This window comes from Elaeis guineensis, chromosome 1, assembly GCF_000442705.2.
Source record: "Elaeis guineensis isolate ETL-2024a chromosome 1, EG11, whole genome shotgun sequence".
NCBI lineage: Eukaryota > Viridiplantae > Streptophyta > Magnoliopsida > Arecales > Arecaceae > Elaeis > Elaeis guineensis.
The window spans coordinates 81,323,269-81,340,894 of record NC_025993.2 but is presented as its reverse complement, the minus strand read 5'-3'; the positions used below and the strand labels follow the sequence as shown (position 1 = coordinate 81,340,894).

At 37.2% G+C, this 17,626-nt stretch overlaps 1 protein-coding gene across 9 annotated transcripts in view; it reads left to right on the top strand.

The window, feature by feature from the left end:
* The window catches only part of LOC105061040 (la-related protein 1A), a 55,992-nt gene extending 43,360 nt beyond the window's left edge, over positions 1-12,632 (top strand). For 4 of the 9 annotated variants that reach the window (XM_073255090.1, XM_073255086.1, XM_073255072.1 and 1 more), the window contains 8 exons: positions 2,294-2,363; positions 8,890-8,994; positions 9,198-9,541; positions 9,647-9,778; positions 9,911-9,974; positions 10,505-10,650; positions 10,768-10,872; positions 11,710-12,194. In XM_073255090.1, coding sequence (XP_073111191.1) covers positions 2,294-2,363; positions 8,890-8,994; positions 9,198-9,541; positions 9,647-9,778; positions 9,911-9,974; positions 10,505-10,650; positions 10,768-10,872; positions 11,710-11,917 — 1,174 coding nt within the window. In that variant the 3' untranslated portion in view covers positions 11,918-12,194. Of the gene's footprint in view, positions 1-2,293; positions 2,364-8,889; positions 8,995-9,197; positions 9,542-9,646; positions 9,779-9,910; positions 9,975-10,504; positions 10,651-10,767; positions 10,873-11,709; positions 12,195-12,238 lie in introns of those variants that run through there. The other 5 variants (XR_012140459.1, XR_012140456.1, XM_010944967.4 and 2 more) reach the window with 5 other exon arrangements.
* Positions 12,633-17,626: the final 4,994 nt, after the last annotated feature.

Below are 17,626 nucleotides of genomic sequence, written 5' to 3'. Positions count from 1 at the left end.
TTATTACCTCTTGTTACAAAGTCTATGAACTTATTAATTTTTCATGATTTATATGTCTTAGCATAAAGCACTTAAAATGGAATCTAGATGATAAAAGAATGGGTTCTTCACCTGTCCTAGGGTCTCTGTTTTGGCACATATGTTATGAAACACTAAAATTTATTTGAACGACACAGTTTAGTTGGGAACCCTTCAATTTCCTTGTGCTTAATTCTCACATGCTTTTTTCTGTTGTTCTACGGGGTAACTTTTTCCAATCTTGGCTGCTAGTCTCCAAATAAAGTACTTCTTTGTTTATCACTTCAGTAATATATGCTATAGGAAAAGAGATTGCAGATATGAAGTGAGGTAGAATGCTCTCGAGCATTAGCATTCTATGGGGTATAGGCTTCACCCTTTTGGCCAGACTATCTTCTTTTAATATTTGCCCCAAGATTCTAGCTTGCAGTTCCAGGTTCTAATGGTTCGTGACTATCGAGACTCAAGAGTAACAGGGAACTTTGCAAACTTATGGTTTACAATATGCCTTTCTTGACATAGCAAGGTCTTTGGCTAGTAAAATTAAAGCACTCTTCTCTACAGTTTATTCTCAAATATAGAAGTATCAAAAACCAAAAGAAATTAAGATGTTCAATCTGATCTGAGATGGCTTGTCCAAAGACAAAGATGTCACTAGCAAATTCAAGAATAGTTTTATAACACTGTAAGACATTTGTCATTGATGCCACTTTGGGTCAACACTAGTTTAATTCTATTTTGCAACATAAAGAGGTCACCATTTTTAAGGCCTTCACAACTTGCAAAAAAAAAAAACTCATAAAGCATCATAAGGGAAGATAGAAGAGTTGAAAGTGGACTTACTGGCAGATCCATTTAATCCATAGAGGCCGAAAACCCACAAAGGAGTTAATACATCCATAAACCCCTATTTAGATTATTTTTTATAGTTTAGTTCTTTACTTATTTCTGTTCCTTTTTCAGTGATTAAGGTATAATCTCATGGTTCAGGGCGCTCTTGTTTGGATATATCTGCAATGAATGTTGCTGCTTGTGACTAACTTATCCTTCAAATACTTCCCCAAACCTCATCCTTAGCACCTTTGCATGAAATTATGAAACCAGTAAGCTGTGAATCATGATAGTGTTATTGATATTCCAAGAGATTAATTTCAGAGATACTGATCAATGTGATTGCATATCTGACTGCTGGAATTGATTCTCATGGGTCAAAAGTTAAAGTCTATTAATTTTGTGGATGCACTAGTTAATCACTGTATTTCTGGATGTGAGAAACTGTGCTTCTCTAGGAATACCATAGAGTTTTGACTTTGTAGGAAAGTCAACTTCTGTTATTAAGCCACCAAAATATCAATTTGTAGCATTGCACAAAACAAATATCAGGTGAGCAGTAGCAAGAGTGTCTATGCGAGTGGATTTGGATGCAAGACTAGGGAATCGATGATGATATGAACCATGATATTTTATCTAAAATAATATTAAAAGTAAAAAAAGAATTAAAGGAATCTGGTGCTTGTATAAATGTTTGACATGTAGTTTGAAGAATGACAAACCAGTAAATGTCATAATCCTTGATATTTTATTGTGGTTGATCAAAATAGATGATAAAGATTTCTTTTTTTTTTTTTTTTTTTTTGGAGGAGTTAATGCATCTTCAAGTGGCTAAATACTATAGTTCATGGCTATCAGAAAGGGAAAATATGTCATATCGATACATCAATTGAAAGGAGACTTGGACTTGGTGTTGGCAGACTGGCAGTTGGTTAATTGGCATCCTAAGAATTCCCATTTGGAGGCTTAGACTATGGATTTAACTCTTGGTGGGACGCTGGGAGTCCCACCATCCCGAGTGCAAGGATGCAGTGTCTTTCTAGGCATTGAGATGAGACCGGTACAGGACAGCACTGTTATGGGGACATCCACTGTCCCAGGTTTTGGGATGCAGCATGTCCTAGTCTACTAAAAAGTCGGGACAACCATGTCACCCTGGATTTGAATCCTTGGCTGAGGCATCAGACTTCAATGACATGTTTCATGAGCTTATGGCAACTCTTAGTGCAAACTGCTTACATTTTTCCACAAGCTTATCATCTTTAAATGCTAGTAGCAGTAACGACAATTACAAGGAAGAATAGTCTGTATATGCTTTTTAAAACTGTTATTTCATTTGGATCCCATCTACTTGCACTTTAAGTAAAAGAATATTATAGTTTGTTAATGTATTTTATTACTTGCAAAATCCTTTTGTTCTCCCAAATAATATTATTCTGAACAGGATTGATGATGAGGGGGATGAGATGGATGTTAACGACCAAGATGTGCATAAACTTATAATCATTACCCAGGTAAGGTTACATTATTGTTCTTGGCTTATATTGCTTCAACGTCCCCCTCCTCCCCCCACCGCGGGATTTATTAACTATTTTTAATGGACATTTATTTTGAGAACAAAAATCAAATATGACTCTGAGATGGGTATATTAATATGTACATATCCAATGATATATGGTATCAGACTGATTTTTGTTAATCAGGGTTATTAGCTACATTTTGTTTTTGCTGGACCTTGATTTTTTTTTGGTCCAGTAATTTATTTATCTAACATCTGGTTATTCATTCCTGGCCTTCCATTGGGGGGAAAAAAAACAAACTCATGATTTCTTAAAATTTCATTATTTATCAAACAACATATCAGAAATTGTAGGTGAGTGGAAAGTTTTGTTTATTTGACCAATTAGGGATGGTCTAAAATGCATGGAAGGATCTAAACTGAAGGAAAACCTTAGGTTAAGGCTCTGCTTTAAACTTGCTGTCCAGTTTCAGGAAACAGGACAGAATGTGTCAAAATTTAAGTGTCCTGCCTAACAAAAGCTGAAATAAGTATGCAGTAATAGAGAAACTTTTATGGCAATCTTAAACAGCCTTAGTGTTTACTTTATAAAGAAATTCAGATAACGGCGATGCAGTATGTAGAATCCAAGAATAGGAAGAAGGAGAGTTCAAAAACAGCAAGATTAGACTTTAATCTTTATCACAAGTACCAGGTAATTTAGACTAAACTAAACCAGGTCAGCCAGATTCCAAACATGTAAAAATCAAAAGTATATGCAGGTTTAAAACTACCAAATCAGTTCTCTGCAATAACAGAGATTAAGAAAGAGGAATTAAATCAAAGGGAAGGAAAATATATAGAGAAAGAAAGATAATTTAATAGAAGAGAATAAAAGAGAGAGAGGGGAGTAGCTTGGCTGAACCAGTGTACATACTTTAGAACACCTAAAGCAATCCCATAAATAACTAATAGACCAGCAGCAGCTTCCTATTTTGAGTCTAACTAGGACTCAACTATATCAGAGAACAAAGCCTGTCAAAATCTCCTTGACTATGCAACTAACAAAGGTTTTAAAAAGGGTCATCCTAGTTTATCCTGAGAACACAGGACTGTGGTTGTCCTGTCCCATCCTAGGCCATTTTCCAACCTGGCCTGCCCCAACAGTGGGGATGGTATCTCGTCCTGATATGGGACTCCCCACCATCCTGCTGATATTTAAAACCTCGCAGTTAACCCAAGACTTACTGAGATTTCCAATTCAGCCAGAATGGTAGTGATCACTATTTATACTGCAGAAATGCATGAACAGAATAACCCCTAATTAACTTCTAAACTGCTTTGAAAGCATTAAAAATAAAAATGGAAAAGCTAATTAATAAATGATAAATTTGGGCCATTGGATGAAATGCCAGCTGCTCATTGCTTAGTAAATGTTCCTCGCAGCAGGGTGAGGTTGACCAATGTTCTAATTCTACCAACCTAAGTTTTTCTTGAAATGATTCTTGTAGCCATAACACCCTCCTTTAGGTCTTAGCTGCTGATCTTCAATGACCATGGCTTGTTTGTACTATTAGCTTTTTCTCTATTACAGTAAAGTGAAATTTAGTGGAACATTTTGCAGCAAAAAGAGTTTTTTAGTGAGGCAGGGCTTTGAGAATGTTTTTCCTTTTAATTGTGTCCTAGAAAGGTTTGTAGGTACTTAGTAATTTTTTAGTGCTCGACTAGGATGTCAAAGCTACTGGTTTTGCATGGTTTTCCATATGTATGCTATTTTGGGTATACATCAATTAGTTATTAAATAACTTCTATCCATTGCTTCGGTTGTACCTGAAGAGAAATATGCCTTGCATCAAAAAGTCTCAAGGTTCATCGAGAAAGGAAACTGTGTGAATTAGAGTTGTGATGGATCAGTTCACATAGGTAAGGGCATTAGGCCTGCTCCAGAATTGTATCCTCCTTCTTTTTCTCTTTTTGGTGCCCTCTTCATGTCTTCGAACATTGCTTGTTGCTCGTCTGTGGCTGGCATTTGCTATATTTATCTTACAGCATCACCTTTCATATCTCCTTTATCTGCTTGACTTAAATCAAGTACCTAAAATAGAACCAAATTCCTGAAGAAAATTGTATTGCCAAATGCTTAGAAGCTTAAAGCCAAGACCATTGTCAACACTTCTCAAAGATAAATTAATAGCAAATATGGATTAGTCATCCAGACAAATTGTTAGACCAACAACGTTTAGATAACCACCATATTCTTTATTGTGTAACTAATACAAAGTGCAGAAAATATTAGTTGTTCGTAGATATTGAATCTAAACATCAAGTTAGACTTTTACTTATTGGGTGGATTTGGTTTGGGTCCATTTTTAGATGATACTGGAATTCTAACATCATTGTTTTTGCAGATTTTACTGTCGACATAAATAACCTTATAATTGTGCAGTTATTAATTAAATAACTAGCATAATTATATTTTTGAAATTTTTTAATGAATCTATGTTGTTTTCACCTGATAGGAGACTGATGATTCTGTGCTATCTTACAATTTCTAGATTCTAGTTATTTTAAAAGTGCGTCTAAACTTTTCTCAGAAAAGTGTCTAAACTGAAAAAATAGTCTATAGTAGATTGGCGTAAATAATTTGATGTTAGTGAAAATCTTGTTAATTTATCACATATCTATTCAGTTATGCATGCAGCTTATGATTGCATTTATCAGGTGATCCACTTGCTTCAAGCCATATCCAAACCTGATCCAGTGGTCTTATTGGTTAGGTTTTAGTGTTCAAAGTCTTTTTTTTAATATAACAATTTGATCAGGTTGTCAGATTATACCATTACACTCCTATTTGTCAGAGTTTTTCAGTTGAAAATTCACCTTATTGTTTTGGCATACGACTTATGCAGTATTGGAACTTGACTTGTCCTTTAAATTCATCTGTTGGGTTGAACAACATCCAATTTAAACATGTCTAAGACAAGAAATCAAAGCATGTGGGATTTAATCCACATCTTGATTTAACAGAATGATGTGATTGTGATTTTCCTTGTGCCATTTGCTTTATTCGGCAAAATGTAATAACAATAACCATTGAGCCCTGTCTGAACTATTTGGTTAGCTAAAATCAGATCTGAACCTGCAAATAAAGTGCTCAAGTGTGGCTATGTAGGTCTAAGTTCTATACTTAACTAATTTAGGTTGCAAATTAGGTTATTCATGTCGGCAAAAGCATTATTTGTGTGGATGCTAATATTTTTATAGCTAATATTGTGCTTTAAAACCAAAAAGAAATTCAGATTGCAGATGCTCATTATCTAGAGTAAGTAACATGCTTCCTGAAAGGTTGCATGTACTAAATATTTTTTTATGTAAAGTTTTGTTAATAGAGGGTCTATGATATGAATTAAAGCTTATTTGGTTAGTGTACCATGCATTATATCAAACTTTGTCTAATTGCTGAAATGCTTAAATCCTGGTTAGAACTATAACTTACAAACTCTACAGTTCTTGGAACTAAATCAAACTGAAACTTAAAAATGGTTAACTAAATTATAAACCAAAACGAATCCAGCCTCCTTGAAGATTTTAATCCAGTGACAGATATCAACTGCTCTTGTACTTGGATTATGATCTTTAGGTTACCAAGGTTACTGAGATGCTAGGTTCATACCACAACTGATTTGCTTTGCAAGAGGCAATGGATACAACTGTAGGACATTCTTTGGATTTTGTACATAAACAGAAGAGATTGCACCGGTGAAATGAGTGGAAATTGTCTTCTAGATGACTTCAATCCTTGTCAAAAATTTGAAAATAGAAAAAGGCTGCACCACTGAACTAATGCCCTTGATGCCATGCTTTGAACCGGAGATAACTGCTCTAATTTTAACTTTACATTCCTTTTGAAGGCTATTGTTCCATTTGGTTCATTGACCTTAAGGGTCTGTTCTTTTGTAGATAAATATCATGAGAAAGTTGATCAATTTTTCCATTGATCAACTTATGTTTTCATGCTTTTCAAGATGGGTAAGTTACTTTCCTATGGATAGCATTTACCTATGAAATAGAGAAAAATTTTATCCACTTGGGGGGTGGCTAAATCATTTTTCCATCAGTAAGTAAAGTAGGTATTTAATTTTACTCCTAAAATGCCCCATCTTCATTTCCAATACCTTTATCATTCAATGCCCAATAACTCAATCATCCACTTTTTTCAAATAAAAGCATAAAAGGTATTATTGAAAATATGGATAAATTTTAGCAACTTATCGAGGAAAGTAATGCAAAAAAACATGGGTAAAATATTTCGAAGCCACTTTCCTATATATAAAAGAACATGGGTAAATTATTTTTCTATGTAAATGTTGTCTGAAAAATATTTATCTAGGAAAATATAGATTCTCAGATAATTTTTTTACCCATAAAAGAACAGACCCTAAAGGAAAGTTGTTGGCCATGAAGGTTGGGGATTCGATGAATGGAAATCCTTGACCTTAAAGTAGTTACTTAATCTATATTCCATCACATTAAAGGAGAAGCTAAAGTTGTGCAGGCTCATTATCAAACACTTAGCTAAATTGTTGAGTATCACTTTTTTTTAATTTCTAATTAGTCTCAACATCTTCTACTCCCATACCAGCTACGCTTTGGTAAAGTCAACCTTTTGTTATAAAATTGAAGCTCTATATGTATTCTACTACTAGAACAAATTCTTTTGCTTGACTCCCTTGTATTTCATATACATGTGATCAAGGTCAGTAGAACTGGTATTGAGATTCATACCAGTTGCTTGATGGTGCGGTATGGTACAGTACCATGCCACACCGACTCACAGCATACAAACAAAGGGGAGTTGAAGAGGGAAGGGGAGAGGAAGAAGGAAAGAGAGGAAAAGAGCAAGAGAGGGAGGGGGGAAGGGAGTGAGAGGGAGAGGGAGAGTCCCCTCCGATGCTGTGTAATAAGGGCTTCACCCCTGTTTCGAAATGAAATAGGGGCTCCGACCCTTTTTTTTTCGAAAATTTTTAACAGTACAAAATTATTGACTTCATGTAATAAATTTCGAAAGAAAAAGCGGATGCAGCTTGTGCTTTGTTTTGGAATAGGGGCTCCACCCCTATTACATAGCATTGAAGAAGAGGGGGCTCGAAAATCCTCTCTCTCTCTTTCTCTCTCTCCCCCCTTCCTTCCTCGTCGGTGTCTCAAACTAGGGGTAGAACCATGTTGGTCTGCTACCGATATGACTTGGTACTGCTTGAACCAGGTGATTCGGGGTGGTGTAGCAAACCATGCATGCAATTGAGGATTAAAGTATTGCATGCCTCTGCAATACTGGCTTGGCACAGGCATTGGCATTGGATAAACCGTGTCATTCAGGTACCTGATAAAGATGACCAGATACTGGATTTGCAGCATGTTAAGCATGTGGCACAGATAGGATAAATTCTAGTCGGTGCTATCTGGGATGAATGGCAATATAATCTATATATATGATGCATGATTAATCAATATGTTTTTAAAATGCTTTATTGCTTTTCCATAGTCTTTGGTTTCAGGTTTGCTGTAGGCTTGCATTTTTTTCTCCAGCATAATTTCAATTTCCCATAATTTAGTCTTTTTTTAAAGTGTTTCAGCTGATCTCGTATGGACTTTCTTGTGTTGCACTTTCCTAAAATGGACAGCTGGTTATGGTTGGTTATTAGTGTCATTGCTTGTGATTTCTTTTGGTGCTAGAACTGGTTAATTTTGTTCACAATTCAACTTTATTCCATCAACTTCTCCTAAAGGAAAAGAAACATTTAGTGTGTTGACGTTAGACTTGTGGACCACCCAACCCACTTAAGCTTGAAGCTTTTGGATAGGCTTGAGCCAAAGGCTTTGGGCCTGTCGGGCCAGGCTGGGCCTAGAAAATAGGTTTGCTTAATAAATGGGCCGGGCTTCCCTGCTTGACCTGAAGCCTATTGGATGGGTTCGGATCAAAGGATTTGAGTGCGTTGAGCTGGGCCGAGCCTAGAAATAGGTTTGTTTAATAAGCAGGTCTGGCCTGTGCTTGAGGATTAGAGCTTGGCCTTGCCCATTTATTTATTTATTATTATCTTATGTTTGTTGTATTTGTAAATTTAATCGAAAACTGTTGTTGATATGTGAGCTTAATGGGGTAATAGACATGTTGTAGGCTGTTAGCAATATTTAATTATTCATATTTATCTTTTTGTTTAGATATTTTGAAGCGCTTTTATTAGCTTTAAAAAATGTAAAGAATGGCGTGAAACGCGAGGCCTGGACCGAAGCCCAAAGCCAACTAGGAGGGCCTAGAAGATAGGCCCGGGCTACCCAGGTCTAAGAAAAGTGTGCTGACCTTGGGCAAAGCTCGGCCTAGGCCTGGCCCAAGCAGGCCGTTGAACAAGTCTAGTTGACATGATATATGCAAATTTCAACCTTCATAGGTTTAATAAATAGCAACAGGGTCCTTATCCATCTATATCACCATGTATGTGCCTCTGAATTGATTTATGGATTCATTTTGTCTAACTTCTAAACAGGAAATTCGGATGGACAAAGATGATAGAACTGGCTCAGGGGAATCTGAACTTATCTCAAATGAGCTTGCAACTGCCATCAATGATGGCCTTTATTTTTATGAACAGGTAATGCCTTCTTATTGCATATAAAAAGTTATTTACTTGTGTACTTTGTCCACCTTGCATGAATGTAATTTTTGTATGTATGTGATGGTGCATGTGTCTTTTTGTTAATCTTTCTTCAATTGTATAAATACATCTTCGAAATGTTTCTTCTATCGCCATCTAAGAATTAGTAGTTTAAATCCTTCTAAAATTCTCGTTATTAGCAGGAGTTGCGAGCCAAACGATCCAATAATCAAAGAAATAATCATGGAATGGAGACAAAAGATGGATACTTTAAACCTTCCAGCCTTGGAAATTCATCTTCGAGTTCAAAGGTAAATGTGAACATTGCTATAAGTAATGGCCCAGAAGAGGCTGGACATGTTAATTCTCGAAGACGGCAAAATAAAGGCACCAGCAAGTCGCATTTGTCACATAAACAGCGGTTGTTTCCTGGTAATTTTAGAAGTCATGGCAATGGCCGTCACCACAATGGAATTGTTTCAGAAAGTCCACCAAGCAATTCGGTTGGCTTTTTCTTTGGATCAACACCACCTGAAAATTGTGGGTGAGTACTTTTCAGTTATTCCAGTTGAATTAATACACCGCGCTCTGCTTATTTTGCATATTAACCCGGATCTGTTTTGTTGATCTTTTGGATGTACTGGTGCAGCCTGATGTTGTCCAAATTGAGTGGGTCTCCTCATGGTATTCTTTCTGGAAGCAGCCCACCTGTGGGATCAATGCTACCTTTTCAGCATCCAAGCCATCGGCTTTTAGAAGAAAATGAGTTTAAGCAGCAAAAGTAGATGACTTGGATTTTTTTTTAAATATACTTTGATATTTTTGATAATTTCACCTCTCATCAAAATTTCCTTATTTTTTATTCCCAAACTGCAACATCAGGTGATTCTGATTCTGTTATTCATTGATGAAGGTACCTGAAGTATCATAAGCGCTGTCTTAATGAACGTAAGAGATTAGGAATTGGTTGTAGTGAGGTAGGCTATAGCATAAAGGACTTCTGTCAGATACTTATTTCTGAAATATTCGAAAATGCTTCATGTCAAATATTTCAGTTTTGCAAATTTACTGGTTCGCATGAGAGCTTTGATATGTAAAGTTGTTGTAGCGAATTATCTATGCATAACACCTTGTGTTCCTCACTTCGGTTATTCTGATTATTATCCTTAAAGTATTCTGCGTAACAATGGTTTTTATATAAAATTTCACCTGAGTGAATAATGATATCTATTTATTACACTTATTAATCAATTTTTTCGGTAGTATTCAACTCTTTCCAATGTCAATTCTTTCCCTTTCTGATGCTTGTCCAACAGTGCATTGACTTTTATGTTTTGCAAATTTCAATCAATTTTCTTTTTATATTTTGCTAAAATTTAGTTTCTCGAGATATTTCTGTCTCCTATCATTGGTCATAAGAAGTATGGTTTAGCCTTTTATCAGAGCACACAGTCTCTATTCTTAATGTATGTTTTGTGTGAATCATGTTTTGCTTTTTATGTTGCAGGAAATGAACACACTTTATCGGTTTTGGTCATATTTTCTGAGAGACATGTTCAACCGATCCATGTATAATGAATTTCGTAAGCTAGCACTGGAAGATGCAGCTGCTAAATATAATTATGGACTAGAATGTCTCTTTAGATTTTACAGGTATTAGTTTAGCAAGCTTTGGACCTTAAAAAAATGCTGAAATTAAATGTTGAAGCATGCTCTGTTTAGACATATTAGTCCACAGTTTTTTAAACTTCATTGCTTTCATTTTTCCAGTTATGGATTGGAGAAGAATTTTAAAGAGGATTTGTATGAAGACTTTGAACAGCTTACGCTTGAATTTTACCATAAAGGCAATATTTACGGCCTTGAAAAATACTGGTAATACTTAATGCTAATTTAATTTATTATACTTATTTTTCATTGGCAAGTCTCGTCATTAACTGAATATTTCTTCATACTTTAGCTTCCTTATTCTCAACCTTCAGAATTTAAGAAATGTTTTACATGAACCATACTACCTTAAAAGCAAACCATTTCCTTGCACCAGCTTGACTCAGTTTATCAGTGTGCCGGTTCATGTGTAGACTTTTGAAATGACTAAAATGGAGGCTGCTCCATCCTCCATCAGAAATGATCAGACATAGCTTCTTGATATGGAATTAGCGCACAGATTATATACCCAAATTCTTAGGTCAGGAATGACCACTACCTTTTCAATCATGGGGCTCCAAATTGTATCTCAAATACAGGTCTAATTTTCATCATGCATATTAGGGGGCATAAATCTATGCACATATATATTTTTTTTCTTTTGCAACCTTAGGAGAGTGCACTAGAAACTTATGTCATCTGTTGCTTTGTGCTTGAGAAGCTTGTTGGTTGCTTCTACTTGTGCCTGCTTTGGTTTTACCTCTGTATGTTACTGTTCTGATGGACGGATATAGCCTGCTGCTGTAACCATCAGAACCATTTTGATGATAGCCATTTGAGCTTCAGTATTGAATTCTCACGTTAGCCATTTGGCTGCCATTATTGTCTCTGCTACTTGTTAGTTTATCTACTTGGTGTTCAATTGGATGTGCGCATTGTATGACATCATTCGACACATGCAGGGTAGTTACATGGGCAAAATATTTTTGGTACAAAATTATAACTAGGTACTAGCATGAACAGAGATTGCCACTATGTGCTATGATTCTCTTGTTCATATGGCAGGGCATTTCACCATTTCCGAGAGATGCGGGTCCATGTTCAGCCTCTAAAGAAGCACCCAGAGTTGGATAGGCTGCTCAGGGAAGAATTTCGTAGCTTGGAAGATTTCAAGGCCAAGGAAAAGGTTGAGAAGGCATCAGGAGGGAAAGAATGCACCAGCAGCAGCAGCAGAAGTGGTTCTAATGATAGAGATAGATCAACCAACTGTTAGTTATGGCTGCAGAGTCTGGGAATCCTCCGTGCACGAACCAAGCCATAGATTAGTTTGCATCTTGGGCGGTTGACAGAGGACTTTTGTTTGGCTAAGAGGGTTGTGAGTAACTAGGCTTCATCTGTGCAGATTTTGGAGTCCTTCTGCCGGTAGTTGAAGGTGGCTGGGTCAGGAATTCTTTTTCCCTCCATCCCGGATTTGTACATAAGGTAAAGGAATATAAATAATGACTGTATCTGGAATTGCGGAAATGACAAATAAGAAAGCTTGGAATTAACCATGCTGTTCTAAAGTTTATGACCGTAGTTTAAATTTTGGTAGGAAAGTGTTGTATGTTTCCCGTGCACTCCATGAAATTGGTGGGACTGGCGCGGAGTTGCGTAACCAATGGAATATCCACATGGTGCGGTCTTCCGGCATTGACTCGTGTCCAAGCGCACCTCTTGTCGATGATATGAGTGGCTGTTCTTTCGGTGGCTTCACAACATTATATATATATATAATCTATCCTCATTTATGTGAAGCTTGCACAAGATGTTGGATTCTGCATGAAATTTAATGCTAGAAGATCGGGCAGATTTCATCGCTGTGCTTGTAGTTGAACTTAACAGCACACAGGAGGAAAGAGGTGGCTGGAGGATGATGGGTCGGTTTCTTTGTTATTAGCTTCTTGTGTTCATTTCTATTTGAAGGTGCAAGCATTACATTGCATTTACATCATATGTGCAGGCAGTTGCCTGGCCATCTGAATAGATCGAGTGGTGTGGAAATAGAATTACAAGAAGCGACAGAAGATATATCCGCCGTATGGAAAAAGAGCCAACAAGGTTGAGGAACCCATGTGATTGGGAAGAAGGAATTGGCCCAATGAGCCAGACCCTCATAAATTTTTTTTAAAGTATTAGAAAAAGAAAGGAAAAGCCATTCTAATTGAGCAAGAAGAAGAATTAGTTGGTGGATTTCAAACTTCTATAAAGTAGGCGTGCAACCAGAGTTCCCTGGGACCTTCGCATTAATTATCTAAAACCAGTGTGAGCTGAGAATTGCCATGTGAAGGTCTGCCCTGATGATCTTGACTGATTGGAAAGGAAGAAGATACCTGCAAATATAGACTACGAAATAATCTATGCATTCCTGTTTGGTTATATGGGCTGTTTTCTTAACCATAAGTTCGTACCTATATAAACAGAGAAGCTAGCCTTCTAGCCTAGATCTAAACCAAACTCCTCAGGGATGTCAACAAGGATAATGGCATTAAAGTCTTCACCAGTAGGCTTGAGATTTAGAAGAATTCTAAATTCAAAAGGTGAGGGCTATACATGCCATGATTTAGATTTAGAAGGTGTTTGATATGGGGAGATCTATCCAAAATCAAGGATGATATGGATAGAGATGATAGGATCATCGAATTTGATTGTACCATATTGATCCTATATGATTTCTAATCATCCCCCAATCCAATGATGGGATACTCATCCTCAACATCAGGAATCTAAAATCATCCCCAGACAATAATTTTGAACTGAGATATAAGAATAGAAATATCCCTTAGTCTAATAAAAAAATTGATATATCAATATACTGTTAATATATTATATTAATATTATATATAATATTATATTATATTTGATATTATATATTATATTTATGATATATATTATATGATAATATATAATTATCGTATTATGATTGAATGATAATTTTAAATTAGAGTAAAAATATCTTATTGATAATTTTAAATTAGAATAAAAATATCTTATTGTATTTTATATTTATATAATAAAATATTTAATATATTACTTCAATTTATCTTATTTTTCTAATCAAAATAAATATTCACATTAATAAATAATATATTATAAGTATAAATAAAAATATTAGTTCTATAATGACAATTAGTATATTTTTATAGCATTAATAATTTATAGAATTAATAAATATTTTTTTATAGAATCTATTAATTATTAATATATTAATAAATATAGTAATATTTTATTTATAATATATTATATATGATTAATAAATATATTTTTTATGAAATATATTATCGATACTCTTAGTATTATATAATAAGTGATCTTGGATTTTGATAGAATACCACACAGTTTATTTGTGGATACTTGAGAATCTTTAGTCACTAAACTATGGCCTACCAGAAACCTGTATTGAAATTATGATTTTTTGCACAGAATGTCATAATTTTTGTGAAGGGGTATCATAATTTTTATGAAGAGATGTCATAATTCTGTGAAGGAATGTCATAATTTTTTCGGAAGGAAAAGAGTGTCATAATTTCTGTGAAAGAGTATCATAATGTTTAAGGATATCATAATTTTTAAGAAGGACATTTTCATCATTCAAAATTTTAAATGAAAAAATAAAATTATGAACATTAAATGTGCATTGCAAAATGATATCTACATTATCCAGTAGAATGAAGCAGTGTGCTCCGCATTAGATTTTCTTCACCGCTGGTGGTGCACGAATAATTTATCTTGGGATGAATATTAGAGTGTGGGCTGAACATAGAATGTTAGTCTGGTGGTTAAGGATATCAGTTTAGGCTTACGCACTTAGAGAAGCAAAAGCGACTATTGACTTGAAATGGTGGGATATCAGTTAAGGTACTTGGAATGTGATATGGATGAATGAAATATTAGGCTAGGGCAAGGCGTTGGATGTAACTACATCAAATGAATGGGGGGTAATCACTAAAAGTTGAAACGTGAAGAATGGAGATAATGCACAAGAATTAAACTAGGAGTAATAATCATCAGGAAATGGTTGGAATGGTACATGCAGGTAGACAAATGGCAAGTTAATAGTTAGACATCTATCCAGCAATTAAAAAGGCTTATAATTATAGAGGACCAACCTTTTTTTTAAGAATCATGGCCACATTTATATTATTTGTATCTTTTTTATTTTTAGTTAATATTATTCTTCACTTCTCTTCTCTTGGTCTAGTTGCTTAGTTACCACTTCCCAGGTAGGCAGCATCTTTGTAACAAAAATCCTCAAGGTTGAAGATAATAGGATCTACTATTATTTCTCTATCCTTTCTAGCTTAAACCAGTGGCATGCCTATGCATTGGTCCGGCCAAGCATCTTGGTCCAATCTCTCTTGCTTCTAGAAACGTGAGCAATATCAAATATTTTAGATTTGACAAAGAAAATTTCGGAGGAGACTTATAATACCAACTATATATTATACCCTACTAGTGCATGCCAAATGTATATGGACCTAAAGGAAATCTTCTCATGGAATATTACGAAGAGAGATTACTTAGTTTGTTGCGCGATATCTAGTATGTTAGCAAGTAAAAGCTGACCATTTTAGGAACTAGGATGATACTTGCAGCTTCTAGCCATCCCTTAGTAGAAGTAGAAACATATCACTATAGATTTTGTAATAGACTTGCATAAATCTCTTAATTGCAATAATACAACCTGGATAATTGTCAACCGATTAACAAAATGAGCTCATTACTTGGCTTGCGTAGTTGGTCATGCTCTTGAAAGATCGGCTAAACCCTATATCCAAGAAGTTGTGAGATTGCCTGGCAGTCCTGGGGTTATTGTATCAATCACATCAGAACACTACATTTTCATATGAATTTAAAAAAAGGTTTACACAGAGCCTTAGGAACTAAACTTAATTATAGTACTGCTTTCCGTCCTTGGATAGATAGACAATTAGAGAGAACTATTTAGAAAGTGGAGGATATATTGAGAAGTTGTGCCATTGATATAAAAGATTATTTGGAAGAACATTTGCCTCTGGTATAATTTGCCAGTAATAATAGTTACCAGGCTAGTAGTAAAATACTACCTTCCCAGCTATATGTTAAGGATGATGTTAGTGAAAAATAATTGATGGGACTTACACAATAAATAGTAGAAAAGATTTTATTGATCGAAGAATAGCTCCATATAACCCAGACTAAACAGAAAAACTAAAAAGATATGAGAAGGCAAGAACTATAATTTTCAGATATGTTGGGATATACTGATCGATTCCTGTACGTCGACTTATCCTCGGACCGGCCTGACCGACACCCGACTCTACCGACCGGACCGATGACGACTGCCGACAATAGCTGCCGACGATATCCGACCGAAGATATGTCGGCCAAACAGACTCATACTGTTTCCGATCGGCCAAGCGGCTAAGCCCAAATCACCGACCCACTATCGGGGGTGGCAGCCGACGTCCGACTTCCGCAAGGCACTGGGCTAGCCGACGGTGTTTCCGGATCATCATCCGACGTTCCAACAGCCGAATACCGACCTATGGTCGGTCAGCCCGCCCAAACGCCATACAACCGCTATGGGCAGTTGTCCTGTCAAGGATATGCGGTATGGCTGTCCTGGGACATTGTCCTGCCAATGACATAGATTAATCCCAGTGACTTGACAACCTCCGACGATTTGACAACTCTCCAGTTGTCTGCACCATTAATGACGGGACCATACCGCATTCTACTATAAAAAGGGATAAGGCAACAGTCTTGGTAAGTTTTTGGGAGCAAGCTTTCTCAAGTTCTTTGAGGCGCCTCTTAGCTCTTGAGCTCTTTCTCTCTCTCCTCCGCTGAGCCCCTGATTTTTCACTGTTGCCTAGTCTCCTCTCTGACTTGACCGTCGGAGGGTCCCCACCAGAGGCATCTCCGGTCTGTGAGGATTTTTCTTGCAGGTGCGCGACACCGACGATCGGACGATGGGGGGATTGGCCGTAACAGTTTTGGCGTGCTAGGAAGGAGGATTCGACAGAGGTAAGCCAGCGAGCTCCATAGAGCTTAAAAAAATCTCTAGAGATGGCAAAAACCAGAGCTCAGCGATCTAGAGCTATCGGGTCGGCAAGGCGCTCTTCCCGTCGGGAAGAAGCCCCTCCTTCACCTTCCATGGCGGAGCCCAGCTCTCCGCATCTGGTGGTAACTACGGAGGTGCAAATCGCAGCGATCGTGCGGCAAATGACCGTTCTGACGGACGCGGTCAAAAGTCTCCTACAGCAACCGATTCAATTGCCGCAACCACCGTGGAACAACCAGCGGCACACCCTATGCCGTCCAGAAGCAGCCGCCGACATCCGCGTCAACTTCCGTCTCCTCCTCAAGAGCGGCCGTCTAAGCACTCCCACCGAAAAGGGGCGAGGCGGCCATGGCGCGACACCCACCGGTCTCGGCATCCTTCTCCTTCCCAGCTGGAGCGGGCGAGAAAGGAGAAGCGACCGCAGACACCGTCCGCCTCACTCTCAAGTTCGTCGGGAGGTTCAACCCCTGGGGTTTCACAACATCGACAGTTGGACGACTACGAACGTAAGTTCGAAGAAATCGACCGTCGGCTTGCCCAACTCCAGGCGGATGGTCAGAAGTCTTCGAACGACGTCGACTTCCGGACCACCCAACCTCTCTCCCAATTTGTCCTCGATGAATCGATCCCTAGTCGGTTTAAGATGCCTCACGTGGAGCCTTACGATGGCTCCACCGATCCAGTTGCCCATCTGGAGAGCTACAAGGCTCTCATGATAATTCAAGGGGCAACCGATGCCCTCCTTTGCATCGGCTTTCCCGCCACGCTATGTAAAGCTGCCAGAGCCTGGTACTCTGGCCTCCGCTTAGGGAGTATCCACTCCTTCAGGCAACTCGAGCATTCTTTCGTAGCCCATTTCAGCACCAGTCGGAAACCATCACGAACCTCGGACAGTCTTTT